General features: G+C 42.6%; 2 protein-coding genes across 3 annotated transcripts in view; both read right to left on the reverse strand.

Annotated features, from left to right (window-relative positions):
- LOC104941523 (zinc finger and BTB domain-containing protein 46-like) overlaps positions 1–9801 on the reverse strand; it is a 38102-nt gene extending 28301 nt beyond the window's left edge. For both annotated transcript variants that reach the window (XM_010766634.1, XM_010766628.1), the window contains exon 1: positions 9210–9801. In XM_010766634.1, the coding sequence (XP_010764936.1) occupies positions 9210–9759 (550 nt within the window). In that variant the 5' untranslated portion in view covers positions 9760–9801. The remainder of the gene's footprint in view (positions 1–9209) is intronic.
- Positions 9792–25601, reverse strand: part of LOC104941611 (zinc finger and BTB domain-containing protein 46) — a 19376-nt gene continuing 3566 nt past the window's right edge. The window contains exons 2-4 of the mRNA XM_010766742.1: positions 10308–10531; positions 9835–10149; positions 9792–9797 (exon numbers count right to left, since the gene is read on the reverse strand). Of these exons, the coding sequence (XP_010765044.1) occupies positions 9792–9797; positions 9835–10149; positions 10308–10493 (507 nt within the window). The 5' untranslated portion in view covers positions 10494–10531. The remainder of the gene's footprint in view (positions 9798–9834; positions 10150–10307; positions 10532–25601) is intronic.

Raw genomic sequence — 25601 nt, forward strand, 5'->3', positions numbered from 1 at the left:
CCCAATCCCAATTTGACTGACCAAAAGTTCCTTTACCAATAAAACACATATACTTTTAACAAAATCCTAAAAACTCAGAGTAGAGTACTTTTCTACCCTCGTTTTTTGTTTTCACAACGTAAATACCAAAAACAAGTCACATACTCTGAACCACAAAACAAACCATTTTTACCAAACATAGCAGTCAATGTCATCGACTCTAAGAAGGGCAAATTAGACCATGTCTGTGTAATTATCCAAGAATTTATCAATTCTACGGGACCTCTCGTCGTCACAGCAACCTTTTTTTATTTTCCCGAATTGTCTTCCTTAATTTGTTCTTCTTTATAAGGTGGGTACTTTGGTGTTTGAAATTTTGTAGGACACAGGTCTAAACTATTTATGTATTTAATGTCTCCGAAGTTGTCTAATAAAAACTGATTAATTAAAGAAACGTTTTAGTAATAACTCTAAGTCCATAAGGATGTGGGTTTGAATTAAAAGGAATTTCCCCTGGGATTAACACGTTTTAGGTGAACAAGTACAGGAAGATGTATTGTGTCACACAGGGAGACACATTCTCTGAGACTTTCAAAGTCCTTGTTTCTAAGAGCAGAGAAAACAGGACTAGGTAAAGATATTTTGGATAGACTTTTACTCGACTAGTTCTAAAACCGATGAAATGACTACAGTATTGCTAAAAAAACCGAACCCATTGTTACTCGGTAGTGTGTTGGTTCCAATATTTAGTGGAATTAGTGGACTAGAGGAGGATCTCGTGGTAAAACAAGAAAAATTGTTTATGAGAGAGTCTCCCCCGTACCCCTCACCGAGAAATAAAAAGGTAGATTTCATTTGTCTGTCTCTTAGGTCTTGAAACCTTTTGTCCCGACTTTGTCTCCCCTAATACCCTACGACGTCACTAGACAAACTACAAACTCGGTTTGTGAAGTCTCTGTACCAAAACATATATAGACTCTGGATATTATTATAACTACTTATTTCGTCATATTATCCTGAAATTCAAGTTTCACTTTCGTACCGAATTTTTTACAAAATTATTATAAATAATCAAATACAATATTCATATATTATTTATAAATAACCTTAATAATTTAGAAACAAATTCGTTCCAATTACAAAATTAGGTTGAGTGTGATTTTGTAATATGAGGTAATATAGTACTTTATAGACTATATAACGCTTCACACACACCACGACAGGCGAGGGTGGACTCGGTGCTATCGGGGTCCAGTGCTCTACTCCTCGTCTTCGACAGGGTGGAGGGGGGCCGACTACATCCAGACGTCCGTCCCGTGCAAAACTAGAAGGGAGAATCTCTAAAGGCCCCGAGAATTTTTTTGGAATTGGCATCGGCAACGAGGTGGGGGGCGGCGTCGGCCGTCGAGTCGTCATCATCGAGTCGTCGACCAGGTCGAGAAGGTCGAGGAAGCACGTGCTGGACCGTTGTGTGTTGGTGTGTGTGTGTGTGTGTGTGTGTGTTGTGTGTGTGTGTGTGTGTCGTGTGGTTGTGTGTGTCTGTGTCCGTGCTGTGTGTGGTTGTGTGTGGGTGTGTGTGTGTGTGTGTGTGTGTGGTGTGTGTGTTGTGTGTGTGTGTGTGTGTGGTGTTATGAAACCTAGTCTTGGTCCTGATCGCCTACTCTATGAGACATCTCTGAGTCTCGGACTTTACTTCGACGACTGACTTGCTTCGAGGACGGACTGACTTCGAGACTTGACTTCCCCGAGACTGACTTCGGAGGACTGCTGGACTTCGAGCCTGACTTCGAACCTGAGCTTTCGAGACTGACTCGACTTCCGAGACTGGACTTCGAGACTGACTTCGAGACTGACTTCCGAGACTGAGCTTAGAGACTGACTGACTTTGAGACTGCACTTTCGAGACTGACTGACTTTCGAGACTGACTCGAGGCTGTCGACTTCCGAGACTGACTGATTGCCATGCAACTTCGAAGCGGGCCGACCCGCACAGACCGCCCTCGGTTGTTGGTTAGTGTAATTAGAGGAGGGCGGGGCCTGTGTTCGTTCCGCGTGTGCCCAAACTAAACCGATCACGAACCATGACCGTTTTCTAAACTAACCAGGACCGTGAAGGCAGCTGCGAACTTTTCAACTTGGAAAAAGAGTGGAAAGCTTTCGCTCGTGTCTCCGTTTTCCCTGCACTTGCCTTGGTGTTACCCCGTAAGCCGTTTCGGCACTACAGGTGGGTAAGTTTCACCTACCTTCGCAGAGGCAACTTGCTTGGCGCATACCAGATGTAGGTGATCGCGTGGGCCGGGCAACTTCGAGCGCGCGTCGGCGTTCGGAAGTTGCACTGCGACGTACACCTGCATGGCCACTTCCCGAACCGACTTCAGACCGACTTTTCTGACTGACTGTCGAGACCTTTTTTTGACCTTCCGAGACCCGACTTCCGACGCCCGACTTCGAGACTGCCTTCAAGACTGACTTCGAGACTGAATTCGGACTACTGGCAGAGGGAAGTCGACAGTTATGAGGAGTCGAACCTCGGCTAGCGACTTCTACAGACCGACGGACCAGGATGACTCTCAACTGTTGTTAGAGAGTAACTTGCGAACGTCTTCTCCTTTGTATATATTGTTCAATTATCTCAAAAATTAATCTGTACAGTACATACAGACTGTGTCACTACGTTTCAAACTACTACTTTTGGCTTCAGCGGCGACGTCAGTCGCACAGCAACACAGCCGCGACCTGTTCTGTGAAGTGGGGTTTAACGGGACACCCGCTAACGGGTGGTCCCTAACTCATACTTCAGCCCGAAATTATTTTGCACGATTGTTCATGTGTACTTACATTATCATCGTCACTCACACATTAGACTACCACATCATACACTCCTCCGTCACTCACATCGCCGAGCTACCACAACATAGAACTACATCGTTTACCGACCGCCAGGACGGGGTAGTCAGGCCACCTCCGTATCATGGGGCCACCGAGCAGAGCTTCGCCTAGACGCCGGAACAGGTCCGGAAGGACGGCCCGGAGGTTGGTGGGCTCGAGGAAGGACATTGTCGTAGTCCCTCCCCAGGTAGGACTTTGTACACTTGTGGCGTCTGAACAATAAAATTCTATACAATCTTCAGGCACAACGTATAACCAAAGAGGAAGGAAGAAACATTCGACGTGAATTTGGGACGACAAATACGTTAATCGACAAAAAATAATGTGGCTATTTGTTGACATAAAAAATATCGTCTTTATTGAAGTTTATTATTATGTTAATCTTGGAACTTTATATACTTCTTGGCTCACCCTTCATTTCGCCAGGTGTTAATTCAATTCGCCACTATAATCTAACTTTAAACCTATTGTTAAAATGGTATTCGACCCCGTCACTGGCAGTTTTTAGGGACACAACTAACAACTACAAAGTGGTTTGTATATTTTGTTTTATTCAATATTTTCCAATATCGATCCGATTCCAGAAAGAATAGGTGATACTCTTGTTTTACTTGCGGGTATTTTTATAAGTATGGCCGTTTTTTACAACAAAAATGGACAAGTAGCTTAAGTCCTTCTCTTTTACATCCAATTCTTATTTATTTTACCCTATTAGTCTTATAAAACAACGGTGGGAACAAGAAAATTGGAAATTTTACGATAACCAAAGATATTTACTCAAGTAGACCATAATTGGTCCATATCTGTTCCACTTAATCATCGACGACAGACATCCCTGATCCGAAACTTTGACTTCCCACGGTCAAGTTCGGGTCTATCTGAGTTACTAGTTCGTACACTTCAGTCATCGGACCTCTCCACCGGTCGGCTTAATAAACGACCCCGTACCGACTCTACAGGAACTCGTTGCCGGGAAGTTTGACGAGGGTTAACCGTCCGGGAAGCGAGACGGTAGAGACATAAAAACGGGACAGATATCCAGGACAAACACGCAAACAAGTAAGTTTTTTCTGGTCTCAACTTCTCGACTTAGAGGGAAAACCTCGTACTGCCTTGCCTGTCTCGTCTGTCTGGCCTGCCTGTCTTTCTCCCCGTCTGTCTCTCTCCGTCTGCTTGCCTGCCTGTCTTTCCCTGCCTGCCTGTCTTTCTCTGTCTACTGTACTTTCTCTCTGCCTGCCTGTCTCTCTGTCTGTCTGTCTGCCTGCCTGCCTTCGTCTTCTCCGTCTGTCTGTCTCTCTGCACTGCCTGTCTGCCCTGTCTCTTCTCTCTGTCTGGTCGTGTCTGTACTGTCTGTCTGTCTCGTCTGTCTCGTCTGTCTGTCTGTCTGTCTTCGTTCGTCTGTCTGTCTGTCTGTCTGCTATCTGTTGTCTATCTGTCTCTCTCGTCTAGTCTCTCTGTCTGTGTCCTGTCTATCTAGTCTGTCCATCTGTCTCTCCTGTCTCTCTCTCTATCTTCTGTGGTCTGTCTCTCTGCGTCCTGTCTGTCTGCCTTCCTGTCTTTCCCTCCTGTCCTTCGTCCTGTCTTTCTCTGTCTATCTGTCTGTCTGTGCTGTTCTCTCTCCTGCTTGCCTGTCTGGTGTGACCACCATTTGCCTCACGCAGTGCAACACATCTCCTTCGCATAGAGTTGATCAGGTTGTTGATTGTGGCCTGTGGAATGTTGGTCCACTCCTCTTCAATGGCTGTGCGAAGTTGCTGGATATTGGCAGGAACTGGAACACGGTGTCGTATACGACGATCCAGAGCATCCCAAACATGCTCAATGGGTGACATGTTAGGGTTAGGGTTAGGGTTTAACCCTAGGGTTTTCGGACCCCCCCAGACCCCCCCCAATAAAGCAAAACTGCACGTTTCAGAGTGGCCTTTTCTTGTGGCCAGCCTAAGGCACACCTGTGCAATAATCATGCTGTCTAATCAGCATCTTGATATGCCACACCTGTGAGGTGGGATGGATTATCTCGGCAAAGGAGAAGTGCTCACTATCACAGATTTTTTCAGATTTGTGAACAATATTTGAGAGAAATGGTTATTTTGTGTATATAGAAAATGTTTTAGATCTTTGAGTTCATCTCATGAAAAATGGGAGCAAAAACAAAAGTGTTGCATTTATATTTTTGTTCAGTGTATATAAAACACTTTAAAATGATAAAGTGTAGTATAGCTGTAGTTTGTGTGATTAATTCAGAATATACAGCAGATAGGATGTTCAATTTGGGATGATTTCTTTCAATTGACTGTTTTGTTAATGACAAGTCAACACCACTAAAGCAAAGAATATTCCATTTACAATCAAACAAACAGAAAAAAGCTGCTCATCCTCAATGTATGCCTCTGAAACTGTTGTTTGACATTTTTGCTTGATACATGATTAATTGATTATCAAAATAGTGTTATTTTATGTTTATAAGCTAATTGATTATTTAAGTCAGGGTTTCAGCACTAGATTGAATTACTAGAAAAGAGGCTCACATGAGGCATAAAATAAGTATAAATACTAAATCGTTTCTGCAAAAGCTTTATGCTTGATTTTTAAAACACTCAGTCTTTGATTTGCAGATGCTTTTTAATCCAGGTCTGTAAGCAGCAGCGGGGGGCAAACTAAAAATAATTCCAGGTAATTATAGGTTTACCACATAAGCAGGCATGCGAAGTAGAGACTATTTAAAACTCCCCTCATCAAAAATTGTCACATTTAATATATTATTGCGTAGAAAAATATGCACACATGATCAGATCACTGAAATGCAAGTGAAGCTGATTTTCATGTAAGATTTCAAATATTTGTGGCAGCAGAAAAGGTGAGCATTAGAAAGGGGGAGATCAACATTAGCGCGAGCGAGAGAGAAAAGGGAAGTTGAGTGCTTAGTGGCCTCAATAATGACATCAAGTGAACACAGCAGATGTTTGCAAGGGAAGGGGATCTAAAGAAAACAAATCCTAATTCCTGCAGCTGTTTATGTCAACACTGGCACACAGCATTTTCATACATACGCTTTGAAACGGCTCCGCACAAATACACTGAGCCTTCACATAGCTATACTGTATATTGTCCCTATATTAAAGTGTAATCCAGAGAAATCCTCAGTCAAGCAGGCCTTGTGTTGTATGTAGTATAAGCGTTACTAATAGCAAAGCATGTATGCCGATCACAGACGAATGAGAGAGAGATAGAGTGTGTGTCCAAGCACTTCTCATCAATAAATAATGAAGCAATTAAGCTAATTCCAGACTAAAGGTGCCCTTTCTCCTTTAAACCTTCCATATCACTTCATGGAAACCAAATGTATTTTCCAAAAACCGACCCTAATCTTATTAGAACGAATAACCCTAAACTGTTGAAATACAGCTTAACAAAAAAGGACTCGTATTGCTAAAAAGAATCAATTCATTAATCAATAACAGCGCTTCTCACAACAGACATCTAGAAATGTCATAGCAGGAAATGCATAGCTGTATTTAATGATTTTATAATGGTAGCATTCTATTCATGGGTATCACATTCAGGGTGCTGATATTGTGCCTACTGTATTACTGTCAAGGTTTACTGGGACAACTAATTGAACGGAGCCATCGTTGTTGTGATTAATCACATCTTTGCTTTTTCCTGCTGTGACAAGTTGAAATAGTCTATTACTTGTTCGACAGAAAATGTAATGACAATTGGAATGGTCAATAAAAGTAATTTATCAAGATTGATGTGCTCTACATTGATATTATTTTATATCATTAATAATAATAACATTAATACAATTCTATTTGGAGGTGCGTTTCACTGCGCCCAAGGACACCTTACGATTCATAAAATACTCTAAAACGTTACAACCATAATTGACACCTGTATGCTTATATTGTATGCTTCATCAAAACTACGCGCTGTACGCCTGCCATTTAGAGGAATAATCCACCTATCACACACACCTATTTATTTTTAAGTTAATATTATTTAATTTGTAAGCAAGGGTTTTTCTTATTGGATAGAAAGTTGTTTCTATGTCTTATGTGATAAATCTTTAGCGTATACCTTGACCCCGCTTTAATGCTGTCATTGTTGTAATTAAAAACTTTAAATAGAATCGTACATTACTTTCTAATTCCTTGGCGTTTCCATATGCCTGTACATCTGTTTCGGATCTTCTAATGCAGGTGACAAAATCCGGACTTAAAGGGACTTAAGACTTAAGTAGACAAACTCTCATAAATCCACAGGGATCCAGGGTATTTTTTACCCTGACTTAAATAACCCACAAACGTCCTCACTTGGAAGGATTTATATTGTAAGAATATATGTGCATCACATTGACAGGAGTAGAAGAGCACTCCCACAACCAAACCATCACAACACCCCCGATCCAACAATGGCCTCACTAAACCTGTTCAGCAATACCCCAGACCTTCGCTAAACACACAGAAACCACCTCCTGCAAACTGACTCGACACACAATATGAAACCTATCCTGACTGTCATACACTGCCATTCTTAAACTTCAGGTAAGCCCACTGGTAACATGATATTTTACTGCTAAATGGCAGACCCAAATAGTTAATAACCTCAAGGTACAAAGACTCTTGATTTGTCACCCCCTGCTCTTTTTTTATTGTGAGTATGGTCTTGAAACCTAGTTGAAAGGCAGATAAATGGTTGTCTTTTGTCTAACACCAGGTGACGCTACACCAGTAGCAACACTAGACTTCCTCTAACCTTTAGGTGATAAAACACTTTTCTGGTAATGGCTGCCTCGTCACCACAGCCAGAATAAAACTCTTTCTTTTACCACACCAAGAAACTGTCCAAAAGTCTTATATAGTGCCATGTACGTGTGTGTGTGTGTGTGTGTGTGTGTGTGTGTGTGTGTGTGTGTGTGTGTGTGTGTGTGTGTGTGTGTGTGTGTGTCTGAGGATGAGATAAAGGTGTACTCGCCTCGTAATAATGTGTGACTGAAGGTTACAAAATATGGGCTTAGGACACTTACAGTTAAGCTAAGATTTCCCCCTGTGTGTCTTTTTTTGGCTCTGTTTTTCTTGTCCCTCTCCTCAACCCTCTTATCCACCATTCTCGTTTCCTTTTCCCTCCTTTTGCCCTTTCCAGAAGGTCCTTCTCTAAACCCCAGGGAGAGGGGGAGGAGCCTCGGATGGCGAGGAGGAGCTGGTAATCCGTGCAGTGACCCAGGTCAATTCAATTATCCTGTTTTCTTTCGCTGGCTCGTGTGCCCATTTCACAGCCAACTCCCTTAATGCGCCCAGGATTAGCTTCTCTTACTTTTAATGATCTACCTATCGACGCCTTGGGCCCCGCACAATGTGCACACACACACACACACTTTCATAGACACGCGACCACAATCACACACATAGTCAAATGTTTTTCAGCATTAGTTGGTGGTGTAAAGGAGTTCACTAAACAATTCTGCAAGGCTGAGGAACAAGAGACACTTTCTCAAAAATAAATGTGTGTGTGTGTTTGTGAATGCATTGTCCTGTTTATGTGGGAGTGTGTATTACATACACGGCAGTAAGAGGAGTTTTGTATTTACCGTCTGCTTTGACCAAGGCTTTACCTCACACCTCCAAGATTTAAGATAAGCATCTTAGGACTGACACATTAGGTGTAAAACCTGGCTAATCTCAACTCACTGGGGAAAAGAGGTCATTTTATACCAGTAAACTGTAAGGATTGTTAACAAGCATTACAATATCCTCTCAGGATTCAAAGGCTTGTTCATGTCCTGTAAAGTGTCTTGTGCACTGATTAACTTTGTTATAACAAAAGTCGAGAGAGAAGTTTGATTGCACCTGCTGCCCATCTGTTTAGAAAGTGTTAGAAAGAGAAGCACACATACGATTTCACTATAGTTACGTTTTGAAACAACACACTCACTTAATTATCTCGCCCAATCGTATTATCTCACCAGTCATTAACTCATTATTTAATAAGATAACGAGTAGAGGCAAACAAGGAAACTGCATCAACTCTCGGAGACTCTTAAACCTCAAAGTCATCAACTGAGAGCCACAAAGTGTTTTCCAAGACATAAGTGCAGGTCTGCTTTCTTTTGGCCTGCATCCATCCTTCAATTTTCAAGAGCCAGTAACAGTCAATTCCACCTGCTTTGGTGACAGTAAACTAATAACCAAACTAAAAAATCCATTATAAAAACATTATTTGGATCTGAAAAAGCATGGTTTACTCTCACATATCGTGTGAGTGCGTTTTGTGTATATCAGTAAAACCTTTCAAAGAAGGGAGACAGTAAACAGTGTATGGAGCAGGTTGGTCAGCCTTACCTGGGATTTCCTGTCCGTTGTAGTTCCATCCGGCCACAGCCAGCATGGAGGGCAGGGGAGACCCAGGCCTACTGTCCCGTTCCCTCTCCCTGTCCCGCTCTCTGTCCCAGTTCCTCTCAGCCTGCTGGGTAATGTGCCTGACAGTGTCCTTGTTCTTCCTGTTCTTCCTGCGCCCTGACCCTGAGAGGGGTTGCCAGGACCCCTCTCCAGCTCCTCCAGCAGCCCCTCCAGCCCCAGCCTCCCCCTGGCTCTGAGCGGCCCCTCTAGGAGTGTCCCGGGGATGTGAGGAGGAGGCGGGGGACACCTGTTCCTCTTTGACGGTGACAGGCCTGTAGTCGTGTGGCCAGGCGGGCTGGGAGTCGTGGCAGGCTTCCTCCTGGCTCTCATGGCTCTTAGGGGGTTCTTGGTCCTCCTTGCCATACGTGCTTCCTCCCTCGTGGCAGCTGGCGATGGCTGAGTCCCCAGAAGAGTTGGCCGGACTGGTGCGGCGCACGAGCCAAGGGGAGGTGCTGCGACCAGACATGATGGAGGCCAGGGCTTCAGAAGCCATGCCCACGATTCCTCCACCTCCTCCTCCTCCTCCTAAACCTGCTCCTGCACCACCCCCTGCTCCTGCTAAACCCACTCCTCCTCCTCTTCCTCCTCCTCCTCCACCTATGCCGGCAGCAGCCACAGCTCCCATCTCAAAGTCGGTCAGTTCATCGGCCATCTCAGAGCGGATGCTGATGTCCAGCGCCGCCTTGATGAAGGTGTGACAGGCCTGGACGATGTCCGTCATCTGAAGGTAGCTGGCGGCTGACATGACCTCGATCACGTTCTTACTGGTGAGGGCGAGGTGCGCAGAGTACATGAAGTCCAGTATGGCTTTGAAGCCTGTCGCAGTGACAATGTCCAGGTGAGTGACAGTAGTCTGGAGGTGAGGGTCTGCCCCTTTTTTAACCTGAAGGGTGAGAAAGATTATTATTAACAGTCTTGTTTATTTTCATACAGTAAATGCACCTTCTGTTATTGCTTTATAACACACAGCATGATCGGAGAGAAAAACAAGGACCTAACACACTCCCTCGACCCGTCTTCCCAGGTGTGGCAGTCCCTTACCTGGCAGTAAAGAGTCTTGAAGTAGCGTGAGGAGGCCAGAAGGACATTCTTATGAGCCTTGAAGATCTTTCCCTCCACAATGACACAGGCGTCGCAGAGGATGCCATGCTGCCTCTGCTCATTGAGCTCTCTGAGGAGCTGACGGTAGTGAGAGGAGATCTCCATGTCCTCCTTTCTGTTGTTCATCTGTGTAGCTGAACAAAAGCCTCTCCTCAAAACGTCTGCTGGGAAACAAAACAAAGACAGGCAATAGGTTTACTTCAGCTGTAATATCAAAACATAATATAGTGTGCCATCAATTGTACAGTATGGACATTTGAGTGTACAGAAGCAGAGAGATATAGTACAGGGAAAATGACATCAAAGCCACTTTTCTGGCAACATATTCAGGTATTTCTCTGTTAAGTCCATATACATGGATGATGGCTCTAGCTATATTAAAACCCCTTGCTTGGAATGTCAGATTCATTTTCACGTAAGGGGGAAAAAAATAAGTAAATTTAGCTGAACCTCTCCTTTCAAGACGCGCCAGGGTAAGGATATCTCAGTAATGACTGTGACATAAAAAACAATGACATCAATAGAGACCACATCTCAAATGCTGTAGTTTGATGTCTAAAAACAGCCCAGTAACAAATAGTCAAAAATCTCTGTGTTTAAACCGTGTCTGACAGGTCCATTGGTGTGTGAGTGTGTGCGTGTGCGCGCGTGTGTGTGTGTGTGTGTGGGTTAGCTCATTAAAATTGTCAGTTAAAAAGCGTGACACTTTCACAAAACAGTTGAGAGGGAGAAAAACACCTCATTTAGTACAAACCACTTTACCATTACATTTATCAATAAACAGCCTCAGTTCCTTGTTATTTTGTTCTTCATCCTTCTCTCAACTGTGAATATTTAATCATCTGTCTAGTTGAGACGGAAAGTCTCTGTTGAACCTTCACCTCGGTTTTTCTGATCTTTCACAGTTCAGTCTGGGTTGTGAACACAACGTTTTTTTTACTGAAAACTACACAGATAAAGATCCTTAATGACAATTTGTGGATCTGCTCAACTGTCAGTGAATGAAGATACAACTTTTCAGTATTCATTGACAGGATTGACAGGATTCTTTTGCAGCTTACAATAAAAGCTCAAGATTAGAATGTTAACCCGAAAAAGATTTTACTAGCTTTTGGTCCCACTTGATCTCTAACATATGGTTGGATTCATATTTCCTGATATGTTCTGCTGTCTTCAGGTTAGATGACTTCTAATGTAATATTGAGCTAACTCAATAGAAGGAATGCAGGTAAAGGCCACATAGAAAGGATAGCAGAAGGAAAAAAAAGCCGACCTTAATATTGCTCTGTGTTGAACCATTCAACTAAGTGGCAGAAAAACAAAGATCAACCTCATAAGTCCTTGCAAACACCAACACTCACAGAGGGGGAAGAAGAACACACAAACACACAGTCAGGCAGTGCATTAGCCAGAGCATTAGCAGCCGCCGCTCCCGCTCTCGTCTTGGTGAGGGCTAAATCGTGGGGACGCAGAGTGTTACCAAACGCAGCAGTGATTTGTTTTGGGAACGCCACAGCTGTCAGCTCTCATGGGCCATTCTGAGAGATGACAGCTCGGGTTGGCCAAGGTGACAGCAGCGTTTGCTCGGGGGCCGGCACACTTCAGGTCATGTTTAGCAAAGCTCTGCTCAACCTGATGGCTTGTAAGATCAGATAAATCCACAGTGTCTTCCACGTCCACTGGGACAAACACACCTCCCATGAACAGCAGTGGACGGGCTGTAGTGATGGATGGAGTGACGGTGACAACTGCTGAAGCCTCTCTTTCTCCAAAAAAAAAAATATAACAACATCCCAAAACTGTCTTGTATTAATGCACGGCTCTCTCACAACTTTTCACTTTGACTGGCATTTATTGAAGTCAAGGAAATAAAAAATAGTATGGAGAAAAAAACTTGTCCGAGAATGAAGAATAACAGTGTCCCTTTGAAAGGCAAGTTTTGAAGCAAAAGTTTTCTCCTTCAGCTCACATCTATTGGCAGTCTAAGCTTGAGTTATCGTTTTCTTTCTGTATTGCCCTCATGGAGGTATTGAGAGTCTTCACCTCTCACCTTTGCAGAGAAACCGAGGGTTTTAAAGACACAGCGGCTCTCCTCCTCCTCTCTTTGCTCTTCTTCTCTCAGGGCCACTGGCACATTAAATTGAATAGTCCCGGTATATAAGATTGGCTCTGACTGAGAATCACAAACACGACTTCCAGTCATGGGATGTCAAAAAGTCATTTATTCACTGAGAGAAATACCTCAATACCTTTTCTACCTACTTAGCTAAAGGATATCTGTCTCAGAGATGTTTGCCTTCCCTCCAATATAATGGAGTGGATTGCAATTAAAAGTGTGCTGCTCACTTAATTGAAAAACAGTGCCCCAATTACTCAAGATAATCCACACTGTCAGTATTTTGGGGGGAGAAAGTAGATCCAGCTCTATTGTATTGGGTCTCAAAATCATAAATCAAACCACAAAGATCTGCATAACAAGATAACACTCGAGGAAACTAAGAAAATATATATTTGAAAATCCTTTTATACAGTAAAACATTCAGGATTTTGGCAGGTTTAAGAAAATCTAGCAACCAAGTATGTGGGACAAGGAGTATTACGTTCTCAGCAAATGTGCGACTATGAATGTGATGTGAATGTGGGTCTCTGATTGCAACCAAAACCATGTTAAATGGTGCCTCAAATGCAACAAAAACAATGATCAGTGAAGGGTAGCACAGCAGCAAAGGACTAGGAGGAAGAGAGGGAGAGGTCTTGTATTGCTTCAACAGACTCAGAGACATACTGAGTTAGTAGTTAGGCAGAGAGGTGGCACTTTAATGGAGTGCGCTTTGACCTCTAAACTCTTCGCTCGCCAAATTGGCTCGTTTAATTTCAGCATTTCCAATTCCCTCCAGTCAAAGAGCCCTTTTCCAGATGAACCAATCCCAACGCTTCTATTACAATAGGTAAACACCCAGAAAAGCCACTCCAGTGTTCATTATTTATTTTCTCTGAGACCTACTCCATCTTACCCCTCAAGCCTTGACCATCAATAAGGCCAAAACTTGATACTTGTACGATGTGAGTACAGCCTTGTTTATTCCCCCACTTGAAACGATAGAGGAAGGTAAGATAAAATGAACTTGTCGAACAAACAGGTAAAGAGAGAGAGGCAGAGACATTTTTGTCTCATCCAAAGCATTAGCTGCCTCACCAAGGCTACAGAAACTAAAGCTTGCTTTCAGGATGTCACAGAGCAGAAAAAAAGCTTTCCATCCCTCTATGAAATTTCACCATGAAAAAAAAACAAGGGAGAAGTCATCAGCAGGCAGGTTGACAGTCTGAGAGCGCATATTTTGTGGTCAGAGACGATTGTTTCAGTAAAGCATGCGACCGGAGCTCCAAGTCCCTGTCGCCCTTCTGAAGCCAAATCAAAAGTGACTGTCCTCCTTAACCCCCCTTCCTTTCCCTCACACAAAATCAAGACCCCCGATCCCCCCCATAAAACACACACACACACATATACCCTGCCCCTAAATACACAAGCACATGCAAGAACAAAAAAACACACACATTGACACGCTTAGCAGAGCCGTCACGGCATCACACCCGGTTTGTCCTGGTCACATCAAGGCAAAGTCACTTTAGGCCCCGGCCAGACGACTAAAGAGAAGAGACGTGTGATGGAGTGAGAGAATGGGGCTTCCTCCTTCTTGTGTTTCTCTTAATTCAGCCTGTCCCTCCGAGCCACTTTCAAAGCCTCCTTGACCGCATGGGACCGAGGGGAGACAGTGTGCAAGGTCCTTTTGGATCAGAGGCAGAGATACTTTGTTTGCACGAGGTGTTTCACATTCAGAGCTTTCACAGCAGGCTCATGCTGGGATTTTACGGGGTATTGATACATCACACCACATTGGGGTCTTACAACACACAAAACATCTTCAAACAGGTTGATAATGTATGAAACACAACATAGTTTATTGAATAAAACTCGAAGCAAACTGGTCTGCTTTCTTATTATCATTCTTGCAGGCACAAGGTCTGCAGGTTTCTTTATGTGTGTTGGCACTATCGGAGCAGTTTCATATACTCTCAGTTGTACTTATTTAAAATTAAGGGATTTCCAGTTGGTCAGGGCATATTTTAATTTAGTGGCCGGTGTGCTGCTTGTAAAATTGCCACCCTCAGCTAATCAGTCTACATTCAAATTGTGAACCTCTGCTCAACGAATGTAACAGTTCTGCTCATTATTTGATAAAACGACTTTGGATGGAGGAGAATGTCAAACTCGAGTTCACAGAGGCAGTATTAAAATAAATAAATAAATTCCTATAAATAAATGAAGACAAAAGCAGACTGAGAAAATCTAAAAAGATACATTTGATGTGCTGACTGAACTTGTTTCTGTAAATGCAAAAATTACTGAAGCAAACATTGATCATTTAAATATAACTGTCAAAAGTGATAGCTCTGATAAGACAATTGATAATTATCTCATATAATTTATCTCAGCTCCACATCGGTTTTTCAGCTCATTTTTTGGGTATATAGGCAGCTAATTCACTGCTTTGAACCCCTCTCACTGCCATCTCATTAGCATTATTTCTATAAGCAGAAGCTATATTCAGCAAACTTCATAAACTGACTGTATGCTCTGTCCAGCACCAAATGCAAGGCAAACATGGTCACCAGCTATCAACCATAACATAATGGAGTTTTACGCTCCTAAAGTGTTGGTTTACATCAAAATAGAGTTTAGAGAGTGGTGTAAACAGGTGGCTGGAAACGTATATGGTAGATTTTCACATAAGTAACTTCGGCTAACTCGTAAACTCTCCATACTGACACAGTGTAGCAATACGTCTCCAATATTTATGTTGGATCACACTATCAGTACATATCATTTCTACTTTTAAAGATACTCTATTTGCAGTGAATTCCCTCCTTTTCACATCTCTACTTTTATCTTGGCATTGTCATTTTAAATCAGCAGGGAGGATGCAGTAAAAACTGGCCTGAGATTGAAGAAATTAATAATTGTGAAGAAGAAGAAGGAGGAGGAGGGGGATATCATGTCAGGATTCAGTAGCCAAGAATTGGCATTTATGTTGTCAACTATCCCAGCCTCAGTTACAAAAAAAGCAACACGTTTCTATTGCAGACTTGCACCAGAACACGACCATATCATGGTGGGCAGTTTCTGAAAAAAAGTTGTCAGGTCTGCACAAAAGGGTTTATGTGTAAAGCTTAAAAAAAAACTAAAGTGAATAAATGACTTTAGCCTCAAGAACAAAGATGTGAAAGAGAATATTTTACATTATATGGTACATCATTTAAAATTCTTAAAAAGGTACAGGAAGAAAGCAACATTTTCCAATAAAATGAAAAAAATGACAGCATGCATAAGGGGAATTAAAATGATATCCGGCTGGACAATGGAGGCACTGTTCTCCGAACACATGACAGTATGATTAAAAACAGCCATTACTTCCCAGAGTAAAATATATTAGTTCTTCCATTTAAAGAAAATATAAAAGTTGTATTAGACTGCGAAGGTTTACTGCTACTTTCTTCAAATCCACAATAAAATCATGAATGTGTGATTAATACTATTAATACTGATGTTAGCTGAACATTTGCAAATGCGAGGCCCATTAAAGGTCATTAGGAACACTGGATGAGGTTACACATACAGGGAGCAAATGAAAAGAGAAAAAGGTAAATAGCCAAAGAATAAAGAACAGTGAAAAACAGAGAGAAAAGAGAAATGCAGAAAAGATCAACTGAAGATAGAAAGATGGGGAGACAGGAAGAGAGGGGAGAATGACTCAGGCAGCCAATATTTTTTAAACAGCTTTGCTTCCACTCAACTGGGCATCAAGGCCATTATCCCGGGGTTAATCCCCAATCCGACGGAGCTGGCAGTCTTCCGGGACAAGCCAGGGTGGCAGCCCATCAACAAGGCAGGCACGGACAGAAATAACACACACACGCACACTCGCACGCAGGCATGCAAGCTGCAATTAGAAAAACTAATACATCAAGGCCATTAGCTGTGAATGCCTCATTCTTAGCGGCCTTTATTTTCTGTTGGAAATACGGTTCTGTTCATGTTTGCCTCTCGTTTTTTCTTCTGTAGACATCCCTGCATGTGTTCCTGTCTTCCGTTTTCATGTTTCTTTTATCCCACACCCTCCATCTGTCCACCTTTATTCTCTCCACCTTCCCCATCACGCCACATTTTGCACCTCTATCTTGCTCTCCCTTTCTCCGTCCGCTCTCTGTTTCTTTGGCCAGCGCCCAATAAGTCAAGGTGGAGGAAGAGATTGACTCATAGAAGGATAGCCATGTCATGTGGAGAGGGACCAAAGAGGATCCAGGAGGCTTAGGGAGACTTAGCACTACTCCCTCCGTCCATCGCTCTCTTACAACTCAGTCCCCTCCGACACCCACCGCCCTTAAACAATACCTGGACCCTCCACCTTTACACCTGAACACCTTACACTCGTGCTTTTTTTGAGCATGTTCACATTCAGTGTACCTGCCAAAAGATCTGCCTCTTTAAGCCTCCTGTCCGGCTTAGGACCCTTAGGACACTTAGGTGCACAATTCCGCAGCTCCGGGCTGTCTCCGACACCTGGTCCCATTACCTTTGGCCACGCAGGTGTTAAGCCTGGTGTCGTCTTATGGAAATCCAGGCATAGTAAGGATGGAAAGGGATCATCCTAGAGTGACCTGAAACGACGTGTGACTCTAAGAAGTGAATCTTTTACCTGACTAACTTCACCTTGAGTTACTCAACAAACCTTTAAGCTTTAGATAGTTGACATTCATATTCAAAACGAGTGAGATAAGTCATATCAGCCCTACCTATCTCTGTTTGTCCTTTTTCTATGTCTCCCTTCTTTACAGTTGTGCATGTGTGTCTGTATGTGAGTGTAGTTTCTGGGCTATCTTTCTCTCTAGGCCCCTAAGCCTGCTATGTCTCCCATGGTAACTCCCTGACTGACGACCCGGGGCTTAGCCTAAATTCTCTCTCTATTAAAAGCTGTGAAATGCAAATAATGAAACATCTCATTACCACTGTTGGAGAACCCAAAATGAAAGGAGGGGGGAGAGTGGGAGAGGGGCGGATGAGGAGGACTGTAAGACAACGGAGATGCAAGAAAAACAGGGCTGTACAGGAGGGAGGGAGAAACAGGAGTGAGAGCCGGAAATAAAAGGAGTGGAACAAGGAAAGGATGGGAGAATAAGAAGGATGTGAAAGTCAGAAATAGGGGAGGAGAGGAGAAGGCATGGGAACAGATAGCTAAACAGTGAGTCTTTTGTTCTATACGTGTTGCCTCTAACATAGAGGGTAGCCGGGATTTTCCACCTATGCAAACAAGGGTGGAGCCCTGATGAACTGAGCTGTGTCAGGAGGAGTAATTTAAATGTCAAAACAACGTCCATTTATCTACTAAACTTTAAGGTATTGAGATCATAGTTGAACAGGATATTTGTTTGGAGTTGTTTCTATCAGCTCTATCATTAATCACCAAACAGACTTAATAATAAATTGCAATACTGTACTCTAGTCTAGTCAAATAATGATTTAGGTTTAGGTATAATTCAAAGACAGGAAGGGGCTACTTCTTTGACAAACCTATCAGTGTGGAACAGGGAAGTGAAATAACCTGCAGGGAGTGTCTGTGGTGTTGCAGCTCGGAGCTGGTAGGGGGAAATGGTAGGGGGGGATCCCATATCACAACGACCACTTCAATGTTGGGGTATCTTGGTATAAAACCAAGTTTCATCACTGCATCACACTTATGATGTTCTCATCTACAACCTCTGATAGTCCCAAGGGACTTCCGGGGAGTGGGAGTTTTGAGGGAGGACATTGTCAGTTTCTGACTTCTGGGAACTTTTTGTGGTTTTTTGGTCATAAATAAATCATGTATTTTTCTTTTGCTTTCCTCCACCAGAGTTAGTACTGAAAAGACTAATCAATACGCTTCGTGTTTTTAAAACCAAAGCCAATATTATAATTTTTTAAACCTGAGGAAAATATTAACATATCATTTAATTTTCAGAGTCATACTGGGCAATTAAAGATGATCAGTCTGACAAACAGGCTAAAAACAAGCCTTGAGTTATATCAGTGTAGTTGTTTGAAAGGGAAAAGGAAGACACGTGTTAATAATATTTCCCAAACTGTGAACATTCAATAGATGAAAGACAGAGCAGCCTGATTTTCTAGTTCAATTTTGTGCTGTTCATACACACGAAAGCATGTGGACACCCGAACATTATAGCCATTTGTAATAGTTGAAAATCTCATCTGAGAACCAAGGGCATTATTATTCTGCTGCTAGAGGCTCCACTCTTCTAGAAAGGTTTTCCACAACATTTTAAAACCTGGCTGCAGGGATGTTGGCTCACAGTCAGTGTTCCTGTTCATACCAAAAGTGTTCGATGGGATTTAGTGTGAAGGCCAGTAAAGTTCTCCAAACTTGAAAAAAACATTTCTTTGACATGTTAGAATGGAAAAGGGCTTTCTCAAAATAGGTGGAAAATTGGAAGCCTATTTTATCAAAAATATCAAAGCAAGCTGAAGACATCCCATGACTGGAACTAAACAACCAAACCCTTACATATATCAGCCCAGTAATTGGAGTGTAATTGAATTTTTCAAAACAATTCTGAGTAACAGAAACGCTATAATTCACATTTTGATGACCTTTAGGTGAGCCTACTTTTGATTTCCACTCAACAGAATTTTCTTTTAATTTACCCCTACTGCATCTTACTCACTTTAACCCACAATTGCTTTTTGTCTTCCAGTTTCATTGCTTTTTTTCATTTAATCTCAGTTTAGTTTGAAAGAAACAACCAAATAGCTTTGTGGCTAAAGTGATGACGACAGTATACGTCTATAGAGCAGCTCGCAACTTCCATTTACCACCAACCCTGATCTCTGTCTCTGCCAACGAGACTTTCAAAGTGAGTGTATACATGTGTGTGTGTGTGTGTGTGTGTGTGTGTGTGTGTGTGTGTGTGTGTGTGTGTGTGTGTGTGTGTGTGTGTGTGTGTGTGTGTGCATCTTGTTGTCCAGACCCTTTCATAGGTCTTAAAACAAAACCTGTCACAGCGAAAAAGGAAGCTGTCACGACCGAGCTAGACACGACTGTACATGACTGTAGCTCACACAACCCAGGCGGCCTGTTCCCGAGCTGTAAGAGCCACCAGCTACAAAGGTCTCACACTATAACACACACACATATATTGTAGAACAATTAATGATCAGTATAAAGGAAATGAAACAAAGGGCTACCATGAGGAAGAAAATTTCAAGAGTGAACATATGGTACAACACTACCAGCCCTAAAGGAATACATGTCTGTGAACTTAAAGCTAATTGTTGTTTGTTCAAATGTGTGGTTTTTCAATGTGCAAGTGAATGACTGAATGATGGTGACTCATTGCTGGTGGCCAGTAGCTATCTGTTGCCGAGGCGGGTGTCCAGAGAGTGTATCTGTGTGTGTAAGAGTTACGTGGTGTGACTGTAGCTCTGTCAGACGGCAAACAGAGGAATCGTTCTCAAATCCACACTGGGCCGCAGCTTACAATGAGCTCACGCAAAGAGGGGAGCAATGATTCTGCGTCTTACGTGTGTACTCACAAGGACAACAGGCACACCCTCCATCCCCTCTGAGCAAATATTAAAAGAGACTTCACTCCCAGCTAATCTCCTTCACAAACACTCCTGAGCACACACAAACAAGAAAAACACAATTTAACTTTATTAACCTAGTCCTTTACATGCAATGTTCCCTTATAACTTACCATCGCTCCCACGGCCTCCCGGACAACAACTGAACAGCACATTGATTTACATATAGATAGAGAAGTGTTTATAAAAACACATTTGTATATAATAGCCCGAGGCTGTGTTGTCACTCATCAGGCTGATCAAAAAGCAGCTTCTATACAACACTGATGAATCTTGGAGCGCTTTAGAGAATCTGTCCTTCAACAGTGGAAAAAAAGGAGGTGAGATAAAGGGAGAGAAATCAAGGGGAGAGGAGAGGAGCATCTAAATATAGAGACTCACATTTTGGAGTCAGAAAAGAGACAGTGAAGGGTAAGAAGGAGGGTGGGAGACAGGAGATGCAAGAGGGAAAGGAAAAGTGAAGAGAGATGGGGAACAAATAAGAAAGCAATATAAGAAAAGTAGTGATGAAGAAAACAAAAGAAGAATGGAAGACGGATGGGGCGTCAGTGTAACTCGAGATCGATGGTTGCAGAGCCTCAGTGGGCTCCTCTACTCTACTGTAGCATTGCTAACTGGACTACTGGAGAACATGGAGGACACTTCATTTTGTCTGTGAGACTTAAGAGTTCAATATGCCGCACAGTGTATCACCACAGACGTTCATCAATACGTAGCATCGATACTGAGGGTCTGCCCCTTCAGCCATCTTTTTAACAGTTCCAACACAGACCGGCTTGCGGTCTTGTGCTGAGTAAATTCTAATAGTGATCAGTGAAGACGCAAAATCATTGAAGTTCTTTGTCTTCCTTGTTTGTGCCGTGATGGGCTCTTCAGGGAGGAATAGCAGCAAGGAAACTGATGAAAAACAAACAGCAGATTTCAAGTAAAGTTTCAGGAAGAGTTTCCTTTGTTTAAGTGTAATTGATGGAACTCTTCTATGGACTTTTGCATGGCGTGGCTTGAGGCTATACCACGTCCACTGTGATTGACGAAGAACGACCAGACAAATGCCTCACCTGGATCCTCTTTTCTGTCCTGTCCTCTCCTGTCATCCTTTCTACCTCCTTCTTATCTGTCAGTCTATCCACTCAGAGCACGTCTGCTCCAATGTGGTTTGACGTTTGACTGTCACCTGTTGACTAACATGAAAAGCAATGGCTGGCAGGCTTTTGCTTCTTTTCCCTAACGACAGACATGGAAAGAACTCTACATTTAAGTACAGTACCAGACTTAAGGGAAACAAAGAGAGAGAGAGGTATAGAGACAATAGGTCCACTGTGCAAACTCCCATGCTCTTGCTCACCATCGCTAAGGACAACACCCACCTTGGAAACCTAGTTTTGAAGAAGTCACACATTCCCACATCGTGAGGCAGTGCCAGTATCAGGTGTCCATCCAAACCACCAACCACTGACAATCAACCGCCACCCCCTTCGTGACACACCAGCGCGCACACGAAAACAAACGAGAGAAGGGGGGTGGCACAGAAGACAGGAGGGAGAAAGGAAGGGGTGCGGGGGTGAGAAAGAGAGAGTAAAAAAGAAGAGGACAAGAGATAGAGCCAGCCAGAGACAAAGGCAGACAGAATGACAATGGATGAAAAGAGGAAGAGTGGGGAAAAAATAAAATAGACAGGACGAGATGAGGTGAAAAGCACATTGCCAGCTCACTGTGTGCATTCACAGGGCGACAAGAGAACACAAAGACAGTAACAATGAGGATGTGTGTATGCATCGTGATGTATGTGTGGATGCAACGTTGGAAGTCGTATCAACAAGGCCGTTGGGGAAATTTGCCCCTCACCACTGAAAAGGGGATGTGAACCTACTCACTTCTGTTCACATTTGGATTGGCTTCACCTCTTGTTAATAAAAGGGAACTGACTTAGGGGAGCTCATGAAGTGTCCAGAAGCAATCATAACCCTCCATTTTAATCACTGATTATAAAGTTACACTTTTTCAGTGCTGAAAAAGGAATACAAATAATCCAAGTTCTTCTCACATTCTAACCTAAAGCAAAAAGTTATCTTGACAACAATTGTTTCTGTTTCAGCAGAAAACTGGAAAACACGTTCAATGGTTGCTAACTGTTGGATTGAGGGGATGTATAAATATGAGCTAGGGTCAGGGGGAAGGATAAAAATGAGAAAGAGAACAGGGAGAGGGTAGAAATGAGAAAAGGAGTAGAGGAAGGGTAAAAATGAGAAATGGAGTAGGGGAGGCCACAGGAGGCACCTGGCCCACTTACAGCAGAGGAGGGGGTGGAGGAGGAGAGGAGGAGGAGAGTTTGGAGATTAAGGAGTGGGAGGGAAAAGGAAAAGGAGAAGGTGGATGAGGAGGAATAGCAGAGAGAGGAGGAGGAGGACAGAAAAGGTGAGGAGAAAATAAAAGGATGTGAGATGAGGAGGCAAGAAATAAACGAAGAGTTGAAATAATGGGAAGGGGGAGGAGGGCAGAGGGGGAGGTGAGATCAGGAGAGACAGAGAGGAGGTGGGGGCTGGAGAAGAAGAAGAGGTGGCCTTGTGATGCGGAGAATGGAGGTGGTGTGTGCGTACGCTGGATGAATGTGTGCGTGTGTCTTTGTGTGGGTGTCTGAAATTATGACGAAAAACTAACACCTCACCCAAAGTATGAATAACCGACCACAACAGGCCAATGAAGGTTCAATCTTCTTCTCCCAGCACATTGGAACAGCCTGCCTATACCACTAATATCCCACTAATACCACCCACAGTCCTCGCTCCACCTCACATCAATGAATATTTCATGTCCTGATGGCACTTTTAAAGCAAAAACTAATTAGCAAATCCAAGTTGATCTGGCATTAGTCATATCAGGCCAATTAAAAGCCCAGTCCTACTGTACATGTTAATGGCAGCGAAGTGGAATAATTGTATGTTGAGCAGGGGAGAGAATGTTAAACAGGCCTTGTTAGCAGCACTTTAGCACTCTAGCCAGAGTCCATGGCTGGATTACAAAACTCCACAAAGCAGGATAATGTTCGTCAGAAACACACACAGAGGCACACACGCGTTTGAAAGCGGCAAATGAAAACTCTATCCATTAATTAGAGTGTCGCCATCAATTCCATGGAGGTCAGGTCTGATGCTTATAGCTAAAGAAGATAAATATTTCCAGGGAAAATGATGGTTTTATGCTTTGGTAATAATATTAAACAGGGATCCAAATATTGGCAGAAGCTCACAGGTCAGATGTTAGGCAGTATCGGTGGGAGAAAACCATTTTCTTCTCCACACACTGTTTCTGCGGTCAGCTCCAGTCAACAGAAGGTTATGGAGACAGTTTTTGTGTGGTTTTGAGTACAGAAAGGTGTTCGTATTTGAGTCTTTCCAACCTTCCCTCTGGTTGTTTTTTTAATGCAGGAGTTTAGATTGAGACAGACAGCACCGACACACACAGACTAAACTGTGCTGCACACAAAAGCGACAGAATAACAAGGGCTAGAACTCTTACGGAGTGGATGTCTGTTTCATCAAGCCCCCCCCCCTCCCTCCCTCCCCATTTTCTCCCCTTAACGTTCCCTCTTTTCCTTCCTCTCTCTGCCTCCCTTGTCTCCCTCTCTCACCTGAGCTTTGATATGGAAATCTCTCACCAGCCACAGCCCGAGGCTAGTTGACTGTTTCTAAAGATGTATTTGCTCAAAGCCGCTCAATTTCTCATCAAATACTCACACTGTGTGTATAAAAGACAAACTCTTTCACTCGGGAAAAAACAACTAACAACCGCATTCAAATAAAAGGCTTTCAGCTGTCGGTACGCTGCAAAGACATTTTTTACCAACCAAAACCTTCATTTCATTATGAGCTTATGAAAATGGTCTAAAAATATAGTGATCCTTCTGTAAAGTGTATAGCTGATATGACTAAATATTTGGTAAATACTTTGTGTGTGTATCTTTGTCTCTGTGTGTGTGTGTAGACAGTTCTTTCCCCCTTGTTTACCAGTCCTGCCCAGCTAGATAATTATACTGCAATACGATGCCCAACCTGCACATCTGAGACATATAAAGTGACAAGTGGAAACCATTAAATAACAAAAAAAAAGTGTAAGGATTTTCAAGTAGTTAAATAATTTAGGGTAAGTTGGAAAGCCTGTTTAGGAAGACAAGATATTTTGTCGGTTTCTAGTAAAAGAATGAAAATCATGAAAACAATAACCGGTCCCTTGTCAGCTCATTAGTGGAGTATTATCAGCGGTTTATAATGAGGAAATTAGAATCACTGTCATGCAGGTCAATGTGATCTTTCAAAGAGTTGTGAACAGTGAGAAAACACATTTTTTTAGCTTTCTAACATAACGTTGTATACATTATAAACATTTTACAAGTTTCAGTCAGGATATCTTTAAACATAAGGTGAGTTTTAGTTTGGAAGTATTTCAAAATTCAAAGCATTATACAGTACATACCACTATGAGAAAGTCACATTAATGCTAATTATTCTTTGCAAAAAAGATAGTCTGGAGATAATATATACTATTTCTATCCTTTACATTTTACTTTCATTTTCAGAAAGCTAATTGAAATGCATTAACCTGACGTGTGAAATTACTGCCATCCTCACTTTAATTGTTGCAATATTTGTTATGACAGCATCTGAAAAAGTGAAAATCCACAGTAAATAAAAGCAACAATTAGGAGTAGCCTACTGTACACATAAAGAGGATTCTATTTCAAGGCTGGACCAACGCTGGACATTTGATGCAATTGGTAACTGCTGTTAGAAAATGTTGTAAATTCCAGAAAAAAAACTCATGACGCTGATAAGCATTGTGTGATCACGAGGCTCTGGTTGGAGTGAGTTGATATGCTCTGCATTCCTAAATAAAAGAAACACACACCCCAATAAAAACACACAAACTGAAAACCATCTTCTCTTTTCTCTGGAATGTGTGATCCAAAAAGGTGTTTTGCAATATCAACAACTCCTAAGAAAGATTCTGACAACCTGTCGTTTTCACTGAACAAATACCCTCTTTGCATTTATCTTTTAGCAACAATCAAATTATAAATACGCTTCTGGACTTTCAATTCTTGCTTGTAGATTATATAAATGTGAGGTAAAGCTGAGAATTACCTCCTAATTTTAAATTCATAGACAAAAGAACAAAAGGAAAGAACAAGAGAGCTTATTGCTTTCATTGACATTCTGCTTTGCACGCAGGCACACACACACACACACACACACACACACACACACACACACACACACACACACACACACACACACACACACACACACACACACACACACACACACACACACACGAAATATTAACACCTACGTGAAAAGACAAGTGGGGTGTTGGAGAGTATTTCTGTGTGGTGAGCGTGTGTGTGTGTATTTTGAGGTGGGAATATCTTAAACTCACCTGTTCTATCTATCTGCTGGGGGGGAGGATGAGCTTGTCAGATAGCCGGATAGGGAAGACAGCTGTTACACACAAACTCTCACACACAAACCCCCCCCCCCCCC

This window comes from Notothenia coriiceps, unplaced genomic scaffold (assembly GCF_000735185.1).
Source record: "Notothenia coriiceps isolate Sejong01 unplaced genomic scaffold, NC01 NC01_scaffold00000312, whole genome shotgun sequence".
NCBI lineage: Eukaryota > Metazoa > Chordata > Actinopteri > Perciformes > Nototheniidae > Notothenia > Notothenia coriiceps.